This window comes from Grampus griseus (genome assembly GCF_964374135.1).
Source record: "Grampus griseus genome assembly, chromosome: 16".
NCBI lineage: Eukaryota > Metazoa > Chordata > Mammalia > Artiodactyla > Delphinidae > Grampus > Grampus griseus.
In genome coordinates this window covers 56,141,527-56,168,544 of record NC_139010.1, presented here as the reverse complement: position 1 = coordinate 56,168,544, position 27,018 = coordinate 56,141,527, and the positions used below count along the sequence as shown (strand labels likewise).

The following is a 27,018-nucleotide window of genomic DNA, read 5'->3' as shown; positions in this document are numbered from 1 at the left end:
AGAGATCGAGCTGATCTCCCTGTGCTATGCAGCAGCTTCCACTAGCCATCCATTTCACATTTGGTAGTGTGTATATGTCCATGCTACTCTCTCACTTCATCCCAGCTTACCCTTCCCCCTCTCCGTGTCCTCAAGTCTGTTCTCTACATCTGCGTCTTTATTCCTGCCCTGCCACTAGGCTCATCAGTATCGCTTTTTTAGTTTCCATATATGCGTTAGCATACGGTATTTGTTTTTCTCTTTCTGACTTCGAAGTGCTTCTTGACCTGTTCAACTACTCTTCTTGCTGGGCTCTAAGCAGCCTTGACAGGGGCCCCAACTGATGGACAAACAATGTATGGGTCCTATGGTACCAACAAACCACAGCTCTCCTTGATTTGGCAGAGGTCCTTATCTTTTTTGGGTTGAGGTCAATCCTCTCTCCACCTGGATTTCCTGTTCACACCCATGACCATATCGGTCTTACAGTGAGCAAAGTGCCTGCCTAGAGGACTGTGAAAGCCCAGGGTCTGATGTGGGTGGCCTGTGGTGCTTCTCTTCAAGCCCTTTGCTGGTCCTCTCAGTGGTCCTTTCATGACAGGACTGAATATTCGTTTTCATCTGTTTTCACCTGTCACAAATGGAGGAACCCTGGTGTGAGCACACTAGGGTATCTGCTGCATTTCCAAACCCCACTGATATTCTGGGAAGCCAGGGTAGCCCGATGGGCAGAAATAACATCTCCCGGCTGTGCAACTGTTCAAATCAGGGTCACTATCACTCTGGGGGGAGTCCCCTTGGAGAAGTGGGGTTGCTGCCATCTTGTCAGAGACTGCGTTGAGGGAAGGGAGGAGGCTTGCTGGGCCGAGGGCTTTGGTGCACCGCCCACGCCCCAGCCCCCTCCGCCCAGTGCTCTTGTTCCACCCTCAAGGTCCCAGGCTAAGTGAAGTAGGTGGCTTGGAGAGGTCACCTGGGGCTCGGGGCTTCCTTTCACCAAGAACTGAAAAAGCAAGTCTGGTGGGGCCCTAGGACCGTTTCAGCCGTCGGGGAGAGCGTGTCTGTGGCCTGGGGAAGGGGTCCAGGCAGCAAAATAAGATCCCCTCCCCCCTGTCTGGACCAGCAGCTGGGACTGCGGGAGCCGGGTGCGTGCGTCTAAGTGTGCGCATCCTCGCTCTATGTGTGTGCGTGTGTGTGTGTGTGTGTGTGTGTATGTGTGTGTGTGTGTAGAGAGAGAGAGCTGGAGAGGGTCGCGACCTGACGGGTCCAACTGTGTGCTCCCCTCCCCCCGCAGCCCCTGCCCGCTCTCGGAGGTTCCACCTTTGAAAGTGTAAGCTGCTAGCAGCGGCAGCCGAGTGGTCGTCGGGAGGCGGGGGCGGGGAGGGGAGGAGGAGTCTGGCTCTGGTTGTGTGCTTTTTCGATTGATGGATGACTGCTGGGTGGGAGCGAGCGTGCGGGTGTGAGTGTGAGTGTGTGTGTGTGTGTGTGTGTGTGTGTGTGTGCGCGCGGGGTGCGTGCGCGCGCGGGGCCTGCCCATTTTCCTCCTCGCAGTAGTCAGTTGGGAGCTGGAGAGAGGGAGGGAGACGCAGCCCGCGAGAAACCGGAGAGGAGCCGAGCGCCGTCCGCCCGAGGCGCCCTCCCTTCGTCCGCGCAAAGGCGCCGTCGCTTGGAGGAGCAAGGTGCCTCCCAGCCCGCAAGGGCGCAGCGTACAAACCCGCGGTCTCTTCGGTGGCTCTGCCCCGGGACTGCACCTGGAGGCCACCCCGGACGGGGATGGTAAGCGGCTGCTGCCGTCTGGCAAGCAAGCGGGACGCGGTGCGGGCACCATGGCGCTGACGACCTGGAGGGGGCCCTCGGCGGGGCTTGTCCGGCCCGAGCTCTGGCTGCTGCTGTGGGCAGCCGCGTGGCGCCTGGGCGCCACGGCGTGCCCCGCCCTCTGCACCTGCACCGGCACCACGGTGGACTGCCACGGCACGGGGCTGCAGGCCGTCCCCAAGAACATTCCACGGAACACGGAGCGCCTGTGAGTATGGCCCTCATCGGCAGCCCGCGGGGAGCCTCGAGGTTGCCCTCCCACCCCGATGCAATTCAGGGCTAAAGGTGGGGGCAGGACCGTAGGGGCCTGGGCTCTGCAGCCAATAAATGAGTCAGTGCTTGCCAGGGTCCTTCCCGAGCCAGAAGCCAGGAGCCAGGAGCGCCAATGTTTCCCTTTCTCGGGATTCAGAGGGCCCTCGCGGGGCTGCCAGCTCCCATCCTCACACCTGGGCCCTCGCGGGGCTGCCAGCTCCCATCCTCACACCTGCACCCTGCGCTCAGCACGGCAGGCCTTCCCACTGCGCCAGCACTTTATTTCTCCAGGGTGTCTGGGAATTGGTGCCAGAAAGCCTTCCTGGCACCCAGGAGGGAAGCTCACACTCACCAGGCACCATGTCTCCGTTTGGGCACATGGGGCTTGGGCTGTGTTCTGAGTGGGAGGTGTGCATGTGGGCTCTGAGGGCTTGTAGGCTGGTGATGGGCAGCAGGATGGGATGGAGTTGAAGGTCCTAGTCTCCCCCTTTCTCCCCATTGTTTGCCTCAGAGTCTTAGAATTTTTTCCTTCCAGATGTGAGGCATTTGTCCCCTACTACACATCCAGCCATCCCCAACCCAGGCAGACAGTGGACCTGAGGGATTTGGGTTTGAGCCTTGGGGTATGTTACATTCAGCACACAGAGAGGGGTAGATATGACCTGGACAAGGAGCCCGTAAATAATGCTGAGAGGTCGGGAGCTTGGAGTGGGAGATACGAGGTTAAAGATATTGACCATGATAAGTCATAAAAACCGTCATTTCTCTTACGCTGTTGTCACTCCCTTCTAAATTCTTGAGAAAACTTGGCCCTTTCTAGACTCACCAAATTTTGTAAAATGTGTGTGTGTGTGTGGGGGGGGTGGGATTAGCATGTGTGTGTGTTTATAGACATATATAATTCCCAGATTCTCTTGCAGAATGTGTATCTGCATGAATTCCTGGTATCTGTGGTGTCACCTCAGTAGTGTGAGCCTGGGAGAGCCCATGTACATGGGCTGTGTGTGCAGATTTTTGGTCTCATGCAGGGCCTTTTATTTTTTTATTTAAAATTTTTTATTATTTATTAATTTATTTTTTGGCTGCGTTGGGTCTTCGTTGCTTCGTGCGGGCTTTCTCTAGTTACGGCGAGCGGGGGCTACTCTTGTTGTGGTGCAGGGCTTCTCATGGTGGTGGCTTCTCTTGTTGCGGAGCACGGGCTCTAGGCCCATGGGCTTCGCTAGTTGTGGCTCACAGGCTCTAGAGCACAGGCTCAGTGGCCATGGCTCACGGGCTCAGTTGCTCTGCGGCACGTGGGCTCTTCCCGGACCAGGGCTTGAACCCGTGTCCCCTGCATTGGCAGGCGGATTCTTAACCACTGCGCCGCTTGGGAAGTCCCTCATGAAGGGCCTTTGTGCCGCTTGCGGAGGTGGCTGCCTTGGGGGATTTTTGAGCTGGACTTCGGAGGAGGCTGCTGGCCCCTTTGAAATCTGCCTTCTCCTTCTTCTCACACTCCTGGGTCCCTGCAGTGGCTCTCAGGAAAGGTGTACAGATTTTGAGAACTTTTGAGCACATTTTCATGACTCTCAGCTGGTCAGAGGCAGAAATCTGGCCCTGGGAAGAACTGTCTCCTGGATCAAACTCCGTACCAAGGTCAGCAATTAGCACGTTTGCCCCAGACTCTTCTTGGCTGAGACTGAAAAATTCCCTTGGAGGTTTCAGAAAATTTGCAATCTAGGTGGGAATCAGTGTGTGTGTGTGTGTGTGTGTGTGTGTGTGTGTGTGTGTGTGTGTGTGTGTGTGTGTGTGTGTGTGTGTGTGTGTTGTGGCACTACATGGGGAGAAGTTGGAACAAACAGATTCCTTGGGGATCCTGTGTGGCCCTGGAGAGGGACGGAGGGTCAGAAATCTGTCTAAAGGACCCCTGAGGCTGCAGGGTCACCCTCCATGTTCCTTCTGGACCTCATCTCTGTTCCTTTGCCTTGTCCTCGGGGCAATTCTCCTGCAGCTGTTACCCTGGTAGCGGCCTAGGTCTGAGAATTTTAGCCCCTCTCCTTTGCTTTTGGATCTGAATTTTGAAGTCATTTCATTTCTTGCTCTCTCTCCACCTTTAGTTTTGAGGGTAGTGTCTGTTTTGACTTTGATGAACTCTTTAGCTCTTTTGCAGTCAGAGTGAGATGGAAGTGAAATTTCCTGGTGTAAAGTTAGTTATTTGCTGTGTGACCTTGGGCAAGTGACTTAACTTCTCTGAGCCTTAGTTGCTTTCTATCAGGAAAATGAGGCTGCTGATACGTAAGGTCTCTGGTTCTTTGAGGACTGAAGGTAATGTATGGGAAGTTCTTGGTACATTATGATGCTTGCTGAGGGCCATTATTATAATAGGATCAGGACAAGAGTCTTGTTACTTAATTCAGCAAGTGTTTGTGGAGTCCGTAACTGCCCTGGTGCTGAGGCTCCAGCTGGGAGTGAGCAAGTCCCTGCTCTGAAGGGATGTACAGTTGAGAGGACTGGGCAGGTGCACCTAACTGTAAGCTCTGGCAGTGTAATGGGGCTGTGGGGAGGAAGCTTTGGGATTAGAAGCTCTTTTCTGGGGTGAAGGAGCTTCCAGGGGATGGACCATTTTATGAAGGTACTTTGGGACTCAATAGTGGTTGGGTCGGATTTTGCCAAGTAGAGAGGGCAGGCAGCCCAGACAGGGCATGCAGGAGCAAAAAGCTTGAAGATGGGAGTGTGACCGGCCTGCTGGGAGAACGGACCAGCTTTGCCCTGGGGCTGAAACATGCTGTGGAGTGGAATGTGATGGGATTTGAGACTGGGAAGGTTGGGAAGGGTCAGGAAGGCCTTTCTCTATCTGGATTTTTCCTTTAGAGACTTCAGGGTTCAGATCCAGGGGTAAGTCATCAGGTCTGACCTTTGCTGTGTGCAAAACTTCTTGGATTGGGAAAGGCTGGAGAAAGCAGAGGGAGCCTGCCTTTTCAACAGGCAGGCCGCGAAAGAGCCATTTGAAGAGGAAAAGAACATCCTGAAAAGAGGCCTTGAGCAGGCTCAAAATAACTGTGGCATATGCTCTCTCTAATCAATATGGGTGTCGTGCAGTATCAGAGCCTGAAACAGTGGCTTCTTCCGAGGCTGTGAAATTTTTATAGACCGCAGCTGTGCATTCGTTCGCCTTTTGTCTTCTGGGCAGTTTCCCCGGCAGCCTGTGAGGCCCAGCAACTTTATGATCATATATTCCATAACTCCGGGTCCAGCCCGTCTCCCCACGTGGGAAGAAATTGTCACTGGTTTGCTGCAGGGAAGAGAGTCTCTTCTGGGAAGAGACTGTGCAGGCTCCAGAGCTGTTGAGGAAATTGGCTCAGCCAGAGGGACTGTGGGGCTGTTGGGCGGGTGGGGAAGGGATGCTGAATAATTCACTGCAGTGGAACAACTGAAGTCCAGTGCAAGGTTGGGAGTGTGGTAGAGGAGGCCTGGGGGCTTGTCTCTTTGCAGGGCCCAGACTCAGAGGGGCCCAGCCATGGCCACTATCATTTTTTCTTCTACTCAAGGACCTTTCAGTTGGATTTTTTTTTTTTTCTAACTTAAAAAATCTTTTGGACTAGAGTGTTTAGGAGAGTGTGATGAGAGAGTGCAGTATGTGTGGACACCACTTCTCCCCTCCACCCTGGACACTTGTATTCCAGGCTTGCCGCGGATGCCCCTTGTGGGTGTAGGATGCAGAGAGGAGAGAGGCCTGAGTATGGAGAGAGGGCCCTGGGAGGCCTGCTGGCTTCTGTTTGCCTCCAGGTCCAGCACTTTCTGCTGCTCTTTGGGCCATGGGGGGCCTACACTCCTGCCTTCCTCGGTATGTCCCCTTGCCTCCTGGCCAGTTTGTCCACTGCCCTAGCTCCCTGCCCGCTGCTGAGGCCTGGGAAGCCCATGCCTTCTCCCAGCTTAGCCCCGAGTCTGGAGGCCCTGTTCAATGGGGGTGGGTGGTTTTGACCAAGGAAGGCTGCCCAGGGCACCCCCAGGCTGATTGTCTGGGAGCCTGGTTGGAATTCCAAACATTGATTGGACGGTGGCTGCGGTGAGAGGGGTCAGAGGGCCAGACAGAAGCCACGTCTGCCACCGGGGCCTGGCCGGCCTGGGCTCTCTGAGCAGGACTCGATGGGCTCCGGCAGTAGAGACGCACGTGGTGCAGGGGGAGTTGCCTCCTGGTGAAGCTCGTGTCTCTAGTAGCAGGTGCACTGGGCTTATTGCTGGGCTCTGAGTGACTGGTGGTACGGCCCGGTGCTGCCACTCCATGTGACCTGAGACCCAGTTTCCCCATCTGTAAAAGGGGATGACGGTTGCAGGTTGATGGTGAGGACTAAGTGAGTGCATGCATGTAGAGGGCCTGCAGGCGTGTTTGGCACATGGTGGGTGTTCTGCCTCCGGGGAGAGTGATACCTACTACCTCATAGGGTTTTTGCCAGGACTCACTCATTCTATGTGTGTGAAAATGCTTTGTGACTCTTAGTTTTACTATTTGAGAAGCTCAGGCTAAAGGCTTGAGGGTTCAGGTGGGGCAGGAGAGAGGGCGGTTGGGGGGCAAGCATTTGAGTGTTGGCCGGACTGCAAGCTGGGGTCTGGCTCTCAGAACGCTCCTTCCCTGGACTGTCCCGCGTCCCTTAGGGTTTGGAGACAAGGCGCGGGTCAGTGTCATGCAGGGAGTCTCTGCAGGGTGGATGGCTCTGGAGCCAGACTGCTTGGCTTTTTAGTCCCTCTCTGCCATTCAGCAGCTGGGGGGACCTTGGGCAAGGTATGGGGTTTAATTCACTCATTCAACAGATAGCTGTCTCTTGAAGGTCTGCATGGTGCCGAATGAATAGTCCCGGACAGAAATGGAAACCGCGCCTCTCTCTCCGAGTTTTAGTCCAGCAGGAGAGATGGAGATGAATGACACAATAGGAGGAGAATCATGTAATTGCAAAATGGGATAAGTGCTCTGGAGGAAAGTGTGACTTCTCAGGCCCCCATTTCCTTGCCCATAAAGTGGGGATGATGACAGGACCTGCTTCAGATGGTGGTCCTAAGGATTAAATGTGGTGATGCTGGGAGAAGCACTTTGCACTGGGCCTGGCACACAGCAAGTGCCCAGTAAGTGGTAGTATTATTATTGTTATTAAGGTGACAGAGAATTGCAGGGCTGTGAAAGGAACTTGGGTGCCACTCAAGGCCGGATCCCAGCACGGCCCTGCTCTCTATTCCCTCATCAGGCAGCCACTGGGCGCTCTGGATCCCCGGGGAACCTTGGGGCACACGGAGACCGAGCTGCCCCTTTCACGGTGCCCCCTCTCGGAGGCAGGGGGCTGGCTGCGGTGGTCCAGGCTGCCCGCTGCTGCCAGCAGGGGCGGCTGTGCTCTTTGGGGGCCGGCTGAAGGGCGGCGGGGACAGGCAGCCCCCGCGTTATTGGGAGCAGACGGGAGCTTGGCTGAGCTGCTGTCTCAGTTCTGTGCCGGCATTAGCAGCTCGGCAGGGCTCTTGCTTAATGGGATTTTCTTCCCAAATGCTGTAATTATCGCCATACAAATACTTATTACCCAGAGCAGATGACGGCCGGGCCTTGGGCAGTAGCCAGGGAGCTGGGCTGTGCTCGGGGTAGAGAATTGGCTCCTCTTTTTGAACTCGAGATTCCCTCCCCTTCTCTCTGGATCCCAGCCTGCCGTGGACAAACAGCTGTTGGGCACCTGCCGTGTGCAGAGTGTCTGCAGAGGTCCAGGATATGGACTCGCTCCTCTGGGAGCTTGAGGCCTGGTGGGGAGAAAGGTCTGTCTGCGAAAGAACAAATGTGTAAGGATGCCCATAGGGACGTAGAGCACAGCGGCTACCAGCGCAGCCTTTGCTGTGAGAATGGCCTGGTTTGAATCTCGCCTTCATCACCTACCACCTGAGAGATCTTGGCTGACTCATGAGTGACTCAATTTCCTCATCTGTAAAATGGGAGCAACGTAGCATTTACCTTGTAGGGCTGTGAGTTCAAATGAAATTGTCCATGTAGGCGTGGTTAGAATAACGTTGGCACGTAGAAAGTACTCCATCAATGTTAGAGATGAGGAGATGGGAGTGAGACATGGAGGAGGAGTTGTATCCCTAGAGTGATGGGGAGGTGGGATTTGAACTGGGCCTTGAAGGTTGGGCAGGAATTAGGTGAGTGAGCGGTGAAGCCAGGGCAAGGGAATCTGGGGGCATCCAGAGGTGAGTGCCGTACGTTTGGGAAGGAGATCCAGCTGGTGGGGTGAACATTTGTGCTGGTGAGTTCTGAGAGAGAAGATTAAAGTAATGGGTAGGCTCAGGCCATGTGGCTGGGGAATGGGGAGCCATCCGAGGGTGTGTGTGTGTGTGTGTGTGTGTGTGTGTGTGTGTGTGTGTAAAATTTTATAATAATTTTTTTTTTTTACTATTCAGCGATGTTTAACAAATCTAGTTGTGCAAACATCACCACAGTCCAATTTTAGAATATTTTCATCACCCCAAAAGATTCCTTGTGTTCACTGTAATTTTAAATTTTGTTATAATTTCAAACTGACAGAAAAGTTGCAACAAAAGTATATCCCTTATCCAGACTCAATTGTTTATATTTTGCCCCCTTTGCTTTATCATATATTATACACACACACACGCACACACACCTTTTTTCCTTGAACCATTTAAGAATAGATTGGAGGCATAACTTTTTTCCTCTAAAAGCTTCGGTGTGTATTTTTCTAAGGACAATAAGGCTATGAAAATCAGAAAATTTAATGTCGATACAATACTATTATCTACTCCGTGGTTCATTTTAGAATTTCATCAATTGTGCCAATAATGTCTTTTGTGGCTATTGTTTTGTTCAGGTTCAGAATTCTGTCCAGGATCACACATGGCATCTACTTGTCATGGCTCTTTATTCTCTGTTAATTTGGACCAGTTCCTTAGCCTTTCTTTGTTTTTCTTGACCTTAACATTTTTGAAGAATACTGGCCAGTTATTTTGTAGAATGTCCCTCAATTTGGCTTCATCTGCTTTTTTCTCATGATTGCGTTCAGGTTATGCATTTTTGGCAGGAATGCTAAATGAGCAACGTTGTGCCCTTCTCAGTGGGTCACGTCAGAAGACACGTGATGTCAGTTTGTCCCAATGTTGGTGATTTTAGCTCTGATTACTTGGTAATTTGGTGTCAGCCAGGCTTCTCTGCTGAAAAGTTACTATTTTCCCCTTTGTTATTAATAATTGACTTGCAGGGAGATACTTCCAGGCCATGTAAATATCCTACGCATCAAACTTTCATTCACTAGTTTTGGTTCCACGGATGAGAAATTTGTAACTCCACCATTTCTTCTCTATTTATTAGTTGGCATTCTACTGTAAGAAAGATTGTTTGTAACAGCATGGACTTGTGGATTATTATTTTATTCATTGGGTTATAATTTGTAATAATGTTACTACATTATTTTGATGTTCAGAGTGTCCCACATTTGGCCAGTGGGACCCCTTCAAGGTGCTCCCGTGTCCCGTTGACAAGACCCTTTAAGCACTTGCCTCCAGGGGTTTTGAGTGGAGAGTAACAAGTGCAAAATGGTGTTTTAATATATTCTGTTTCCTGGCTTTGGTATGGACAATAAATGGAGGGAGAGACCAACTGGTTGGTGGTGGGGAGACCAGTTGGTTATGGTGACTGTGATTTCTGACAGCAGTTTTTCTATCACTGCTGTATTTTTGTTCTTTAAAAAAAAATTTAAAAAAACTTTTATTTTAAAACAATTTTAGACTTACAGAAAAGTTGCCAAAGTAGTACAGAGAGAATTCCCATACACCCTTCACCCAGCTTCCCCTAATGTTAACATCTTTCTTAATCATAGCGCGATGATCAAAACCTAGAAATAAACATTGGTACAATACTGTTAGCTAAGCTATAGACTTCATTTGTATTTCACTAGTTTTCTTCCACCAATGTCCCTTTTCTATTACAGGACCCAATCCAGGATCCCACATTGCATTTAATTGTCATTTCTCCTTAGTCTTCTTCAGCCTGTGACAGTTCCTTAGTCTTTCCTTGTTCTTTGTGACCTTGACATTTGTAAAAAGTGCTGGTTAGTTATTTTGTAGACTGCTCTTCGGTTTGTGTTTCTCTGGTGTTTTTTCATGATTGGATTGAGGTTATGCATTTTTGGCAAGAATGCCACAGAGGTGATGTGCCCTTCCCAGAGCATCCTATCAGAGGGTAGATGACATTGATATGTGTCATTGCAGATGATGTTAACCTTGATCTCTTGGTTAAGATGGTGTCTGCCAGGGCTTCCCTGGTGGCGCAGTGGTTGAGAGTCCGCCTGCCGATGCAGGGGACATGGGTTCGTGCCCTGGTCTGGGAAGATCCCACATGCTGCGGAGTGGCTGGGCCCGTGAGCCATGGCCGCTGAGCCTGCGCGTCTGGAGCCTGTGCTCCGCAACGGGAGAGGCCACAACAGTGAGAGGCCTGCATACTGCAAAAAAAAAAAAAAAAAGATGGTGTCTGCCAGGTTTCTCCACTATAACGTTATCTTTCCATTTGCAATTAATAAATATTTGCGGGGGGAGATACTTTGAGAGTATGTAATATCCTTTTTGTCCTCAAATTCTCACCTACTAATTTTAGCATCCATTAACGGATCTTGCCTGCAACCATTATTATCCAATTTTTCTTTTCTATTTCCCTCATTGGTTCTACATTTATTAATTGGAATTCTTCTGTAGGGAAGAAAATCTTATTTCTTTTTAAGAAGGTGGTTTGTTGGTTGGGTACTTTGGGTTTTGAGTTTCCTGAGGGCAGGGACTGTGTCTCATGTATCTTTGTGTTTCCATCGCCACGTACATGGTAGGTGCTCAAAACAAATGTGTGTTCAATGAGTTTTTTTTTTTTAAACCTGTGGTAAGACATTTCATGATTCTGATCCTTGCTTTAGAAAATATGATCATTGTGATAGGCTGAATAATGGTCCTCAAAGATGTCCACATCCTAATCCTTGGAACTTATGAATATGTTACCTTACAGGGCCAAAGGGACTTCGCAGATGTGATTAAGTTAAGGATCTTTAGATGGGAGATGATTTTGGATTATATGGGTGGGCTCAAAATAATCACAAGGGTCCCTAGAGAGAGAGAGAGGCAGGAGGGTCAGAGTCAGTAGTAGGAGAAATATGACGACAGAAGCAAGAGATTGGAGTGATGCCAAGAAGGGGCCATGAGCCACAGAATGCAGGCGGCCTCTCGATGAAAGAGGCAAGGAGATGGATCCTCCCCTAGAGCCTCCAGGAAGGAATGCAGCCCTGGGAATGTCTTGACTTTAACCTAGCAAGACTGATTTCAGACTTCCGATCTCCAGAACCGTAAGATAATTTGTGTTGTTTTAAGCCACTAAGTATGTGGTAATGTGTTATAACAGCAGCAGGCAACTGTTACAGTCCTCACAGAGTTTGGAGGGTACAGCAGAGGCCAAGGCATGAGAGGAAGCAGGCCTGGACGGAGGCAGAGGGTGCAGAAAGAGCAAATGGGAACGTCAGAGCAAATGGGAACGTCACAGGGGACCCTATGGCCCGAGGCTGGGAGGATGATTTTGCAGAGTAAAGTTGGGAGGGTGGCTGATCCTGGAGAGAAGCCATGAAGTTAGCTTCTGCCTCTTTTGTTTGAATTACCAATAAACAGCCATGTGAAGAAATGACCCTAGAGGCAGGAATAGGGGATGGTCACTCTGTTGAGTGTTCAGGCTGGAGAGACAGTTGGGAGGGTGTTCTGGGGAAGTAATGGGACCCACGAGGGCAGTGAGACAGAGACGTCACTGGGAATAAAAATCTCCCGGGAAGCTGGTATAAAATGCAGATCCCCAGGCCCATTCCAGAGTAGCTGAGGCTGAGGCAGCAGGTCTTTGGCAAAGGCCATTCAGGTGATTCAGATGTGGGAGGTGCCCAGGACACAATTCGAGGAACACTGCTTGGTGCTGGGGTTTCCTGGTGAAGAAAGTACGTCCTTTGAAGACGCAGGAGGACTGCCTTTGGCTTCCACCCACATTAAGAGGGCAGCAGGAAGGGAGGGCCACCAGGGAGGAGCTGGGGGAGGGGCAGCGGCTGGGGGAGGGGCAGGAGGAGCTCCCGTCCACAGGGGAGCCTTGGCCCGACGTTTGTGGATTCCAACCTGGGCGATGCAGTTACTGCTAAAGCCAAAGAAGGCGTCTGGAGATGGTGGGGGGAGGGTTAACAGTGTGGAGAGCAGCCAGTCTGTTTGAGGATGAGGGCCAAGGAACGCTTCTGGAACTGCGACTGGGGGGTCACTGGCAAAGCTGGGCAGAACGGTTTCCTGGGAGAAGTGGAAGGCGGAAGCAGATGGTTGGGAGCGAGTAGGTGGTGAGGAAGTTGGCGGGAGGAGAGAACAAGCACGGGAGCTCCAAGGGGAGCCGCTCAGAGATTGTTTGCAGAGGGGCAGGTGGACTGGAGTCCCACTCGGGGGAGAGGGGGTGGGAGGCGACTGTGGAAAAGAGGAGCCAGAGCTCTGGGTGGGTTGGGGAGGGGAGGACCTATGACAGGTCAAAGAGCAGAGATGGAGAGCATCGAGGAGGGAGTTGTGATTGTGTTGGTGGTCACCATTCAGAGCCCTTACTTTGTGCCCAGGCTCCGAGCCAGGTGCTTTACCCACGTCCACTCTTTCACTCCTCATAACAGTCCTGGGAGGAAGGCATTACAGGTCCCTGAGGGACTGGTTCCTGGAGATCCACCCACCCAGCACCAAATAAGATTCCAAAATTCCCGATGCTCAAGTCCCTTATATAAAATGGCGTACTATTTGCGTATAACCTACTCACATCCTCTCCTATACTTTAAATAATCTCTAGATTACTTATAATACCTAATAAGAGGTAAATACTACATCAATAGTTGTAAATACAGTGTAAATGATATGCAAATAGTTGCCAGAGCAGGGCAAATTCAAGTTTTGCTTTTTGGAACTTTCTGGAATTTGTTTTTTGTGTGTGGAATATTTTCGATCTACGGTTGGTTGAATCTGTGGCGGTGGAACCCCCAGATAAGGGGGATAAGAGTCTACTGCACTTACCCCTGCTTTGTAGATGAGGAGAAGATAAGAGAGGTGGAATCGTCTGCCCTGGGTTAAACAGTCAGCTGGTAAGTGATGCTCTGAGTCTCGAGGCTTTGAGATGTGTTTCTGTTTAAATTTTTTTTAATATAAATTTATTTATTTAATTTATTTATTATTTTTGGCTGTGTTGGGTCTTCGTTGCTGCACGCGGGCTTTCTCTAGCTGCGGCGAGCGGGGGCTACTGTTTGTTGCAGTGCGCGGGCTTCTCATTGCGGTGGCTTCTCTTGTTGTGGAGCATGGGCTCTAGGCACGCGGGCTTCAGTAGTTGTGGCTTGCGGTCTCTGGAGCACAGGCTCAGTAGTTGTGGCACAGGGGCTTAGTTGTTCCGCGGCATGTGGGTTCTTCCCGGACCAGGGCTCGAACCCATGTCCCCTGCACTGGCAGGTGGATTCTTAAGCACTGTGCCACCAGGGAAGCCCTGTGTTTAATTTTTAAATTTGACTACCACTCCACACATCTTAATAAGGCTTGGCTTCATTCATTCATTCATCATTCATTTAACACCTACAAAACCTCTGTCGGGGCTTAGCACTAGGACATAAAGGGAAATTGGCCAAGATTGATTCCTTCCTGCATGTGTTTACAAGGTGGACCCAAGTTGCAGGCTGGCACAGGGAGGGGTGTCCAGCCTAGGGGTAGGGGGTGGTGAGCAGAGTTGGGGGATGCGAGGAGGTGGTGTTGCAGGTTGAGGTCAGGGCCAGGGAGTTAGCTGCTGGGTGGCCTCTCAGGGGCCTGGGGTGGGCAGTGAGTGGAGAGGGGGCTGGCAGGCAATGGACATGGAGGCCTGGTGGCCACCAGGGAGTGGGGCCTGTCTGTAGGGATGTGGTTTTGGGATGGGCCCCAGACCTGAGAATGGTATTGGCAAGAGCAAGGCCAGGCCTCAGTAGTGAAGGAACGGAGGTGCGGTTTGTGCCTCAGAACAGAATGCACCATGGAGTTGGGGTTAAGAGCTGGGCTCTGATCGCCTCCCACCCATTAGGATGGCTACTATAAAAAAACTGGGAAATGACAAATGGTGGCGAGGATGTGGAGAAATTGGAACCATTGTGTGTTGTTTCTGGGAATGTAAAATGGTGCGACTGCTGTGGAAAACAGTATGAAGGTTCCTCAAAAAGTTAAACATAGAATTAGCATATGATCCAGCAAGTTCACTTCTGGGTATATACCCAAAAGAATTGAAAGCAGCGTCTCAAAGGTATTTGTATACTCATGTTCATAGCTGGATTATTCACGATAGCTGAAGGGTGGAAGCAACCCAAGTGTCCACTGTTGGATGAATGGATAAACAAAACTTGTAGACGTGCAATGGAATATTATTCCGCCTTAAAAAGGAAGGAAATTCTGACACATGCTACACCATGGATGAACCTTGAGGACATTGTGAAATAAGCCAGTCCCCTTATCTGAGGTACCCAGAGTAGTCAAATTCGTAGAGACAGAAAGTAGAATGGTGGTTACCAGGGGCTTTGGGAGAGAGGAAGGGGAAGTTACTGTTTAACAGGTACAGAGTTTCAGTTTTGCAGGCTGAAAAAGTTCTGGAGATCTGTCGTACAACAATGTGAATGTACTTAACACTACTGAGCTCTGCACTTCAAAACGGTTAAAATGGTAAATTTTGTTATGTGTATTTTATAGCAATTAAAAAAAAAAAAAAAAAGACCTGGGCCCTGGAGTCAGACATGCTAGGGTTCAAGTCTTGCCTTTTCAACCTACTTACCAGCTGGCTGAACTTGAGCTGGTTACTTAAATTCTTTATGCCTCAGTTTCCTCATCTGAAAATCAAGACTGATAGCAAACCTTTGAACCAGGTGGTATTATGAGGCTTAAATGAGCTGGCTTGGCTGTGATAGTATAGCCATTGCTAGTACTCAAGCCAAGGAAACAAGATGGGAGCCAGGAGCCTGGGCAGAGCAGGATCCGTAGGAAATCTGCTGTGGTGTGAGGCCCCTGACTACTCATCCCTGGGACTTCTTGATTCATCACACGGTAGAGGGTGACCCCAGCCCTGGGGTTGGTGCCAGGCCTGTGGGCTCTGCTGAGGGGGTGGAGGAGCCTCTGGATCATGACCCACTGAGGCTTGAGGAAGGCTTGGGGCTGATGGGAGGATGCGCCGGCCTCGGCTGTGATGTGCTGGCAGCAGCCAGGCTCCTTGGGCAGGATAGTTCAGCTTACATTTAGTGAGCAACTACTGTGTGCCAGGCACCCCCACAGGTGCTGGCTTACAGATGTGGCCTCTGCCTCTCACAGCCTGGCAGGGGAGACTGGCCTTTAAGGCCAGTCATATATACTTTTTTATTTTGTAATTTTTTAAAAAAATTATTTTTTAATTTATTTTTGGCTGCATTGGGTCTTCGTTGCTGCCCATGGGCTTCCTCTAGTTGTGGTGAGCGGGGGCTACTCTTTGTTGTGGTGCATGGATTTCCCATTTTGGGGAGCACGGGCTTAGTTGCTCTGGGACATGTGGGAGCTTCCTGGACCAGAGCTCAAACCCGTGTGCCCTGCATTGGTAGGCGGATTCTTAACCACTGCGCCACCAGGGAAGTCCCCAAAGGACCTCATATTAAATGCACAAATCAAAATGCCAGCTCTGGAGGAGGAGCTGAGTGAATACCTGTGGGGAGGGTGGTTTAGAGGAGGGGACATTTAAACTGAGGCCTGAAGGATGTTGGGAGTAAGCCAGCTGTGGGTTACTCTGTGGGCTCTGGATCAGAGCCCAGCTGGCCCTGGCAAAGGCCCTGAGGCAGAAGAGCTGGTTGTTGAAAGTGGCGGAGCAGGGTGGCTGAAGCCCTGGGGGCTGGTATTTTCCTAACAAGGGAACTGAGGAAAAATCAGTCTTTTAACCTGTGGGCTATGGAATGGTTGTTGGTAAAACAGCAGCGTCCTCTCTGTGTGAAGCTTTCCTTGGCTGATGTCCATTTGGGGAGAGCATTTCTTAATGAGTGTGGGTTTTTTTTTTTTTTGAGTCAGGGAGCAGGGAAACATGGAAAACTCACCCAACCCAGTGCTATTTAGAATATGTCAGTTTGAATGCAAATTTATTCTTGCATTCAAGATATACTTACTAAAACATCTATCAGGTAACAGGTGCCAGGTACTACGTTAGGCCCTGGAGATACAATAATGAGAAAAAACTGGCACAGTCCGTGTCCTCAAGGAGCTTATACATGGGGAGGGGTAGAGATATCAGTCAAGGAAGGTCCCAAATCCATATAAAATTGCCCCTGATTTGTGCTGCAGAGGAGAGGGTTAGAGTGCCCTGTGGGCCTGTGATAGGGAGGTTGGACCAATTGGAAGGAAAAGTTGGAGTGAGTTAGGCAAAGTGGAAGGAGGGAGCAGTGCAGGCAGAGGGAATGGCAAGTTCAAAGGCCCTGCCACCAGAGGGAGCAAATCAGAACAGGGAGAGTGGGGCGGGCCACATGGGGTTTGTGGTCGGTGTTAAGGAGAGTTTTGTCTTGATTCCAAGAGTGATGGGGGTTCATTGAAGGGCTTAAGTGGGGAGTGACACGATCAGATTTGCATCTTGAAAAGAGTGATCTTTCTGTTCTCCAGGCTGTGGCCTGGAGAACAGATTGGAGGGGAGCCAGAGGGAAGGTGGGGAGCCCAGTTAGGTGGCTCTGGGCGCTCCATGCAGCCAGTCCACCTGCAGGTTGGGGTGTGGGCCTGTCTACCTCTGTCGGGCGGCAGCTGGGTAGGGACATTCTTCATTCCCTTGGTTCTCCTGTCTGACTTTGCAGACACTGAGTGCTGTGGATTTGGCCAGGGTAAGATTTCAAAGGACAGCGCTGAGGAATACAGTTCCCCAGCTCGGAGGCCAGTCTCATTCACAGTCAGAGCGTGCGTGTTTATTTTTTGGAGACCTGGCAGGAAGGGAATTTAGAGGTCAGCTGAGCCTCCCCATCACCATTGCAGTTTGGGCCCTTGGGGAGGAACCAGCACCAGGAGCGGTTGCCTTCCCACCCAACCGTGAGAAATGCTTGTGAAAGGCGTGCAGCCCCCGGAGCGCCCCAAGCGGGGCCCAGGGTGTCTATTCCTACAGCTTTAGGAAATCCAGTGGTTTCTTTCGGTTTATCACAAACACCCAGATGCTGGGGACCAGATTCTTGTTTCCCAAGAGGATTCGAGAAATCCTGGTGTGTTTTTGTTTTTCCCTCAGTAATTTTGCTTCAGAGGATTTTCTCCCAAATCTTTCACCACCGAGGTTTTTTCTTTCAGGTTAGGACCACATAGGAACGGATGGGAGTCAGGGCCATTTGCCACTGGAGTGTATTTCCTCCTGGGGAGAAGGATGGATGCAGAGCCATCACTTTTGGAAGAGAGAGAACCGTCTCAGGGCATCTTCCCTGGGCCTCAGCATCCTGGGGCCTGCAGGGCAGAAGCAGCCAGCTCCTCCCTGCTCAGCATAGCACAGGCAGCCCAGCACCAGCCTGAGCTGAGCCTGGGGCACCACCCTTCTAGTGGTGCCATGGTCCTTGAGGGAAACAAAACAACAGCAACAATAGTAGTAGTAAAAATAATTGCAGCAGGGAATATTGATATAGAGAGCATTTCTGTATGCCAGGCACTGCTCTTGGTGCTTTAGAAATAGTTAAGTCATTTAAACCTCACCACATCTCTAAGAGGTGGGTGTTATCATTATCTTCGTTTTACAAATGGGGAAACTGAGGCGCAGAGAAGTTAAACTTTGTGCCCAGGGTCACACAGCTAGTGATCGTAGAGTAGGAATTTGAAGCCGGATAGTCTGGCTCTAAAGCCCAAGCTCGGCTGGCTGGGAAGCTGCCCTGATGTTGTTGTTTGGGCAGAGCACACGGTCTTATTAGAGGGCCCCAGGATGTCTGTCTAAGTTGTTCCTCGGCTCTGTCCAAGGCATGATTGCTCAGGGTGAGGGGTGACCTCGACGGAATCCAGCAACACGAGGCATCATGATGAAGGGGAAGGAACCTGGATTCACGTTGGCCTGAGTGGGATTTTGTCCTTGCCCCACCACTTATGAGCTGGGTGGCACTGGGCAAATTGCTTCACCAATCTCTGCCTCAGTTTCCTCATCAGCAAGATGGAGAGAACTTGACTCATCTCGTAGGCTACTGTGCAGGTGAAATGAGATGAAACATGCTTGGAGTTGGGCTCAGAGCCTGCACACAGAGGCGCCCAATAAAGAGAAGTGGTGGATGTGGGCCCTGGTGGCAAGAACCTCAGGGACCCCAGGGTAGCTCTGGATCCTGGCTTCTTCCTGAGAAGCGAGGCCGGGAATTGCCCCAGAGGGCCCACCCCACTTGCCTGCTCTGGCTGCACAGGTCTGAAGGTCACAGCAGCTTCTCTGGTTTTCCCAGGCGGCTTGCTGGGGAGGGGTCTCCATGGCGACACTCAAGGAGCACCTGTTGGAGGAATCAGGCACCGGAGAAAAATGACCTCCTCGCCTCATTCCAGCAGCCTGTGCTGAGGGTTCCAGGGGAGGTGGCCGGGCCACCTCGAGGTTGGAAACTCGATCCTGTTGGGCTGCCCGGCTGAGGGGAGAGGGAGGGGACCGTGGAGGCCATTCTCTCAGCCTAAGTGGCGCTAATGACTCCTTAAGCTGCAGCCCCAGACCTGCGAACCCGATGAGAGCTGCCTCTGCTTCACAGGCTGCCTTCTCGAGGGCTGTCCCCTGAGAGGAGGCGCTTAGCTTAGCTCCAGGTTACAGACCAAAGCTGATGGGGGAGGCTGGGGTCTGGGGGAGCTTGGGCTTCCATCGACATTCTTGCCTGGAAGCCACCAGCAGGGCCTCCCGAGAGGGGGGCTGTGTTTGCTCTGCTGTCTGTGCCATTGTCCTCCTGTGCCTGCCTGTCCCAGGTCTTTTCTTGAGTGGAGGTGGAGTGGGGTGCAGGAGGTGAGGGGGAGGGGTTGGAATCCACTGATGGCTAAGGAATGCGCCCCAGAGTCTGCCCAGTGGAGCCTGGTGCCAAAGGTGAGAAGAGAGGCAGGTAGATGAGCATGTCATCAGTACTCCCTGCGAACTCCCCACCCCACCCTGCCCACCTTATGGGAATTCCATCCTCAGGGATTCCTGAGTTCCATTTGGGCCCTGCCTTGTTCAGACAAGTCTTGACGTCTGTCTTTGCCTCAGTTTTGCTGTCTGTGAATTGAATAATTATTGTAGTCAATTGCCTTATGAACCATGGTTGCCATGAGAAGGAGTGAGTGAATGATTGTAAAATTCAAGATTTCTCATGACCTTTGACTAATTCCGTTTCTAGGAACATATTCCTCCCAAATGCCCACCAAGCTTTATGCGGTATTATTTATAATCGAACAATACCAAAACAGCTCAGATGTTCCAGTGACAGAGAATCAGGGCATGCCCAGTAACTTGATATATCCAACGGAAGGGATCCTTTATACCAGTCAAAATCGTAAATGGAGAACGAGCAGGGAATGACATTGCAGAAGGCGTGCACACCATTTATGTCTCATTCACTCTTGTATCTTCAGAACCTTGCAAAATGCTTTGCAAATAGCAAGTCTTCAGTAAATATTTGTCATATTATCTCCACTCGATAAAACTTATATCCAAAGGTAACAGGTTTGAGAGAAAATATTCCAGAATATTAACAAGGCATTCTTTCTGGGTGATGAGCTAATGTGTGATTTTTCTTTATTCTTAAGGTAATTGAAAAAATTCAATAATGTACATATGTTACTCGTATTTTTCAGCACAATAACTTGCCTATTTTGTTGACTTTAAAAATAGAGATGTCTCTTAAAAAATTTCAAACAATGCAGAAAAGTATGAAAAGGAAGCTGAAGTCCCCTTAAGGCCCAGCACTCAGTGGTTACAGGCACTCACATGCAGCGAACAGCCCCCAGCGAACTGGTTCTATGCATAGACCTCTACTGATATGCCTGTGAGTTTTTACATAAGTGGGCTCGGGGCATACAAGCTGTCTTGAAACGCTTTTCCCAGGGGCTGTATCAGGGACATCTTCCCTTGTCAATACAAAGGGATCTGTACTGTTTTAAATGGCTGCATGGCATTCAGTTTCACAGATGTACTGAAATTTAACTAACCGTGGCTCTGTCGACGTCCACTTAAGTTTAATATTTTTGCTTTTATAATCAATGATGACATATATTATAATCAAAAACATAAAACCGGGACTTCCCTGGTGGTCCAGTGGTTAAGAATCTGCCTTCCAGTGCAGGGGACGCGGATTCGATCCCTGGTTGGGGAACTAGGATCCCACGTGCTGCGGGGCAACTGAGCTGTCGTGCCACCCCTACTGAGCTCGCGCACCTCAACGAGAGAGCCACGTGCTGCAAACTACAGAGCCCATGTGCTCTGCAACCTGCGGGCCACAACTAGAGAAGAGAAAACCCCCACGCCACAACTCGAGAGAAGCCTGTGCACTGCGACGAAAGATCCCGCCTGCTGCAACTAAGACCTGACACAGCCAAAAATGAATAAAATAAACAAATAAATAAATAATAAATCTTTTTTAAAAACCCCATAAAAACACCCCAAATTCCTTGTGGTTTTGGGTTCAGGGATGAAAGTTTGAGCTGGATAGCCCAGAGGGAACCGCCTGCTTGTGGAGGGAACCAGTCTTCAGAGCTTTGAGATGACATTCTCCTTGTTTGAAGTGAGGTCATGTGGCAGGGGGAGCAGCAAAGAGAGGCTCAGAGGTGGCCGTTTCGGGGAAGAATATTTCATTCAACAAAAAAGACCTTTACATTGAAAAGAGCCCATCTCACGTGGAGAAGACATCCTCCCAGCATTTAGGACGGGAAGGGGCTCAGTCTGGTGCTCTCACCAATGGCCCCGTTACCTTGGAGAGACCTCAAACCCCTCAGAGAGATCCTGTTAGAAAAGAGCTGAGGAACAGGGAATGAGTTTTTCCAGCTGCTCCAAAGGATCAGGAGCCAGGCCCAGGGGAAGGACAGAGAGAGTGATGAATTGAATAAATTATCAGCTTGTCAACTTGGGGAGAGAGCCTGTCCTGGTGGAAGAAGCCTGGGCCCTAGGATCACACGGCTACGGGTCCAGATCCCTGCTCTGTCCTTTACCAGGTGGTGACCTCGGGAAGACCTCTTTGAGACATTTTTTCCTCATCTGTAAGATGGGCGCGATAACTACCTTCCAGCATCTTGTAAGGATGTATGCAAAGCCCAGTTCCCAGAGTGTGTGGAAATCAATAACATTTTGTTCTTAGTGGAAGCAGCTCTAGAACATCACACTTCTGAAACTCTCTTAGGAAAGGGAACTTGCGGTTTTTCAGAGTAGCTTGGACTTGGGTTGGGATGGCGGAAACACCTGGAACCTTTGACCAGAGTTGGTAAATGAGGAGACTGGGCCGCAGGTAGAGCGTGTGAGTGTCTGTGCGCGTGGATGTGTGCGCGCGAGATCAGTTAAGTTATTGCTAAGCGTATGGGGGTCGCGATGATGGTGAGGAAGAGGAGAGGGCAGGGTGGCTGTGGACACGGTGCTGCACAGGAAGCCAGGTGAGATGTGGAGGTGACAGCTGGGTTTGGAGCTGGGCCTGAGTGAGATTCCGCTGTGTGTGGCTCAGTGGAAGAACTTTCTGGGGAGTGGGGTGCCTGACCCCTGGAGTGGCCTGCCTTTCCAAGGCTGGGCCAGCTCCCTGTGAAGAGGAGTGGCCAGCAGAGGCTGGGTGGGAGGGGGTGGGAGGTGGGGTCCATGTCCAAGGTGCCCAGGGCATGACTGGAAGGGCTGAGAGAGGAGCACGTGGTCTTGGGAGGGAGCAAGGACTGGAGGCCCTGGTGGTGTGAGTCACTGCGGGGCTCGGCCTCCCTTCCTGGGCCCTGCCTTCCTGTCCCCGCTGCAGGACTGGCCTCATGGCAGCTCCTGCCCGGAGGCCTCACTGGCTCCCTGTCTTTCCTCTGGTTCCTTTCTCAGGCCCTCTGGCTTCGACCCACCTTCCCCCAGCCCTGCTTCCCACGGCTCCCAGCCCTCCAGATACTCCGGCTTTTCTCCTTCCCTGGAGTGTCCGTTCCATCCCTCTTGCTGCAGATCTGCCTTGTCTTTTGGACCTCAGCTTGAGTCCCACTTCCTCAGTCCCCTTAAATGGCATGGCCCTCCCTGCGCTCTCCTGCTTGGAATCTGGACAGCTTGTGGGAACCAGTGCCACCAGATGATGGCATTGGTATCCCCAAGGGGCCCCTTTCTAGGTGCAGGCCATGCTCTTTGCTTGTTTATGCCTCATGTTACTCCTATGAGGTAGACAGTTATTATCCCTATTTTATAGATGAGGAAACTGAGGCTCAGCAAGGATTCTACCTGAAGAGCCTCTCTAATTGGCTAGTTTCTAAATTCTTTCCTGTGTGGATGTCTTGTCTCTCCAACGAGACTGAGCCCTTTCAGGGCAAAAGCTGCGTTTTGGGGTTCCACAGCACTCCCAGCAGTGAGTCCGTGCCCTGTGCGTTCCTGTTGGTCAAACATCTGCTGCAAAGAGGTCCCGGCTTGTTAGGACGACACAGACTTGGGGGTCCCGGGGCTTGGCTGGGAAGCACCCAGCCCCGTTGGCGAGATGGTTGACTTAAGCCACGTGGAGAGGGAGCTCGGAGCGGAGCCCTGGCCTGGGGGCACCCTGGGCAGCTCACCATCTCCTTCTCTCCTTTCCTCTCCCAGGGAACTCAACGGCAACAAAATCACTCGGATCCATAAGAATGACTTTGCGGGACTCAAGCAGCTGCGGGTGCTGTGAGTATGGCATGCTGCTGCCGTTTATAACCTTTCTCCTGCCCCCTCCCCTCAGTGGCGGTCTCACGGCAGAGCCCTGGTTGTGGGTCGTAGGGTTGTAGGCCAGCTGGGCCCCTCCCCTGCGCAGTCAGTCTTGGGATGCCGTGAGCGGGTGGGTGGAGGTGTGCCAAGTCCTGACCCAGAGTGGCCACTGTCTCCCATATGGCTGAGAAAATTGGGCGTGGAGTGGGCACCAGTAGTCACTTCCTGGCAGGACCTGGGAAGATGGGGCTGCCTTGTCCATTGGCTGGCTTCTGGGGTGAAGGAAGACCAGGCCTGCTCAGGCTGCCGTAACAAAAGACCAGCGACTGGGTGGCTGAAACAACAGAAATTAATTTTCTCCCAGTTCTGGAGGCTGGGAGTCTAAGATCGAGGTGCCGTAAGGGTTGGTCTGTGGGAGGCCTCTGTTCCGGGCACCTTCTCGCTGCGTCCTCACGTGGCCTTTCCTCTGTGTGCACACAGAGAGATCTCTGCTGTCCCTTCTTCTTACCGAGACACCAGTCCTATCAGATTAGGGCCCCATCCTTACGACCTCATTTAGCCTTAATTACGTACCTTATCTCCGAACACTGTCACATTGTGGGTAAGAACTTCAGTGTATGAATTTTGGGGCGGGGGGGATGACCCAATTCAGTCTATAACAGTCTCCGCAGCTCTTTTGAACTTGTGCCCCAGAAAGACTTCCCAGCAAGGCCACAGACCCCCTGACTTGAGGAGGAAGTGACTGGGAGCCATTGAGGACAGAGGTGACTCCCCTCAGGTGCCTGATAGTGGCCGACATTGGAGGTGGCAGGCATGACTTTGTCGGGGTGGCCACCAACCAGCGAAGGGGTCATCCACGGCACCTGCCTTGTCAGGCTGTGCAGGGCTGAGGAGCAAGGGGAAGGGGTGGATCCCTTCACCCGCTCCTGCTCTGTTGATCTTGGGGTGCAGAGACACCCCTACATGCGTGCATTCTGATGTGAGGGTGTCTCAGCCCACCAACTCAGGTGTGCAGGGAAGAAGGGCATTTTAAAATTTTCTCTGCATCAGTTTCGACTTTGAGCCCACATCCCACCTGGCTGGCAGGAAATTCATTAGCAGACAGTCATTGGGTCCCTCATTCCCTACTCCCAGGGTAATGCAGGGGTCCTGGGGCCTCAGTTCTTTCAGAACTATGGACTTTGCAGCTCGGAAGGTCTTTGGAGGAGCTGGTGACCCTGTGGTCGATCCTTTCTGGGATTGTAACTGTCAGGCTCTGGGGAAGGGGTCTCTGCGTCTCCAGAACCACTGACTTCGGAACCCTTCCCAGGCTGAGGAATCTCTTCGGAGTCTGGGGAAGCCCTCCCTCCTGCCTGGTGTTACCCTTCCCCCCACCTCCCCGCACACCACCCAGCATAAGCTCCTCAACAGCACAGCGTTTTTGGAAACAAAGCAGAGGAAGAGAAGTGTCTGGTGGCAGCTTCTGCCCCCTGCCCAGCCCCAAACTTCATTTGAGGCGCTTGCGGGAGCACATAAGCCACCTGCTTGAGAGTAGGGAGGGGAAGACACGGGAGAAAGACATACTTGATGAGCTCAAAAATTACCACGCAGCAAGTGATCTGCCGGTGAAGAGTGCTGCCCTGCCAGCTGGAGGTTCTGGGTTTCAGGGCGCGTTGGTGGTAAGGAGGGGCAGAGTCCCCCAGAGCCAGGTGGTTCAGTAGGCAGCAGATGTGGCCAGGCGGAGCAGGGGAGCAGGCAGCGGGGGTGTTGTCTGCCAACTGCAGAGTGTGTTTGCCGCACGTGTGGGCTGGACCCAGTTGGTACATGCTCCTCTCCCCCCGCTACTGGCCGATCTCCCCTGCTCTGCTCCCCGGGACATGCACGCTCTGGGCCGGAGAAGGGCACATGCGCCAGCAGCACAGAGCCAGCCCCCACTGCCTGGGTGCGGGCTTCCCCGAGCATGCCTTTGGAGCGATGGCCTGGTGCTCTGGTGGCCTGTGGCCTTCTGCCATGCAGGCAGCTTCAGAGGGTTAGCATGGGTAGGGCCGGAAGCACATCTGGCTGCTGGAGCTGGGTGTGTTGAAGAGCCTGTGTCGGGAACTTGCAAAGCTGTGAGGAAGTTTTGTTGGCTCAGGCCAGGGCTCGGATTGTGTGCGTCGCGGGCATTGCTCCTGTTTCACTCCCTTGTGCCAGCTGTCTCTAGGAGTCCTCGTCCACCGTCCCGGAGCTGTTTCTTGTCTCTTTCCTTCCCCAGGCAGCTGATGGAGAACCAGATTGGAGTGGTGGAACGCGGGGCTTTCGACGACATGAAGGAACTGGAGCGGCTGTGAGTATCTGTGGGCACAGGCTCAGGAGGGCGGTGGGGACTGGCGCCGCGTGGACTCGAGAGGCTGAGCCTGGTGGCAGGAGGGGGTGCTCAGGGACAGGACTGCACGCCCAGCCTGCCTCCCACCTGCTAATGGGGGCCAGGGGCAGCTGTAGCCGTGGAAGGGGTCGCAGCGTCATCGTGAGATGATGGCAGAGACAGCTGGAGGTGTCCTCACTGCATATTCTAAACACAGGCTATCCTTGTTGTTTTTCCCTGAGAACGCATCATGGCACAAAATCCACACAGTACAGAGGAAGTGAAATTTATTCCTATGATCTTATACTCCAGGCAAAACCACTGTTATTGATTTGTGAGGCTTTAAAGGAAGCACTAGTGTGCCGGGGGGACCAACCGCAGGGAAGCCCTTAGGAGCAGTGTCTTGGGTGCTTGAGGCCACAACACAGAACTGAAGGTGTTGTTTTCTGATTTGCATCATTTGTTCCTTAGGGGGCTTTTGAGTTTTAAAATAGGTCTTGATCAGTTTTTACCAGATTTCAGATTGGCAATAATGAAAAAAAAAAAAGAAGGCAGTATGGGTGAGGTAGGTGATGGCCACTCACATTCATCGTGGTCACCGGCCTCATTTTTCTGCTTTGGTTTGGCTGTAGGTGTCAAGAGTTCTAAAGTTCCTGCCTTTTGAACCAGAAAGTCCATTTGATTTTAAGGAAATAATCAGAGACATGGCTAAAAATTTATATATCAGGATCTTCATTGCACATTGTTTAACTACAACAAAAAAATTGGAAACACCCATTCTGGTGGAGATATAAGATATAAAATCACATTTCTGAAGAACTATTAAGGCCATAGGAATATGTCTACAATATCACATTAAGTGGAAAAGGCAGGAAGTACATTTATACTAGGCAGGATTTTAATAAATGAAAGGCAGGATTTTATTTACACATTTACATTTGTGTAAATAAAATCAACTTGTATATGTACAGAATACAGGAGGAAGAAAATAAATGAGACTATTAGCTCTCATCACCTGGAGTGGTGGGATAACAGTTAACTTTATTCTTTAGGCTTTTCTTTTTTTGTGGATTTTTTTCCAATGAGTTTATGATGATAATTATAGCTATTATTGATTGCCTTACTCTATGCCAGGCACCAAGATAAGTGCTTTGTCCTCTAATATCTCATTTAATCCTTAAAACAACACTGTGGTCAGTGGTATCTTACAGATACCACAGAGAAGCGGAGGTGCACAGAAGTTAAGGCACTTGCTTTATGAGATGATTATTAAATGGTTAAGTGCAGAAACAGGGGTTAGACCCCGGATCATTTTGCCTCCAGAGCCCGAGCTCTTAATGGCTGTAACCTAATACCTTACTTTTCTCTTTTACTTCAAAGAAAATAAGGTATTAAATAAATAAGGTATTAAATAACTGGAAAGAATATGGTTGCCTTCCTGCTGCCTGGAGAAAAACCAAGTTGAACTTTTCCTCATCCAGGCCTAAAATGGAGCCGTAAGGAGCCCAAAGCTAGAACAGGTAATTCATCCTGTGTTAGTTTTCTTTAAAATGCTCAGAACAAAATATGCGTTCATGACCTGGTTATGAGGGGATGATTTGGTCCTAACCCATTCCGGCTCCAGCTCCGGGGCTGCCATGCCCTGGGGAAGGAGGAAAGGTGGGAAGGAGTCTAGACATGACTGGTGGCCCATGTCACATCTGCTGCTGCCACCCAAGGCTGGGCATGGTGCTTCTTTTTGAGTCATAATGTGTCACTGCAGACTTTGTCCCTTCTGTCCTTTTCCAGTTCCTTTCTTCCGGGGTGGGTCACCAGCAACTGCGTGGTGGGCAGTTACTGGGGT

General features: G+C 51.2%; 1 protein-coding gene across 1 annotated transcript in view; it reads left to right on the top strand.

Annotated features, from left to right (window-relative positions):
* Positions 1-1,787: 1,787 nt before the first annotated feature.
* The window catches only part of SLIT1 (slit guidance ligand 1), a 169,492-nt gene continuing 144,261 nt past the window's right edge, over positions 1,788-27,018 (top strand). Inside the window, exons 1-3 of the mRNA XM_082674222.1 lie at positions 1,788-1,999; positions 22,760-22,831; positions 25,086-25,157. Coding sequence (XP_082530348.1) covers positions 1,803-1,999; positions 22,760-22,831; positions 25,086-25,157 — 341 coding nt within the window. The 5' untranslated portion in view covers positions 1,788-1,802. The remainder of the gene's footprint in view (positions 2,000-22,759; positions 22,832-25,085; positions 25,158-27,018) is intronic.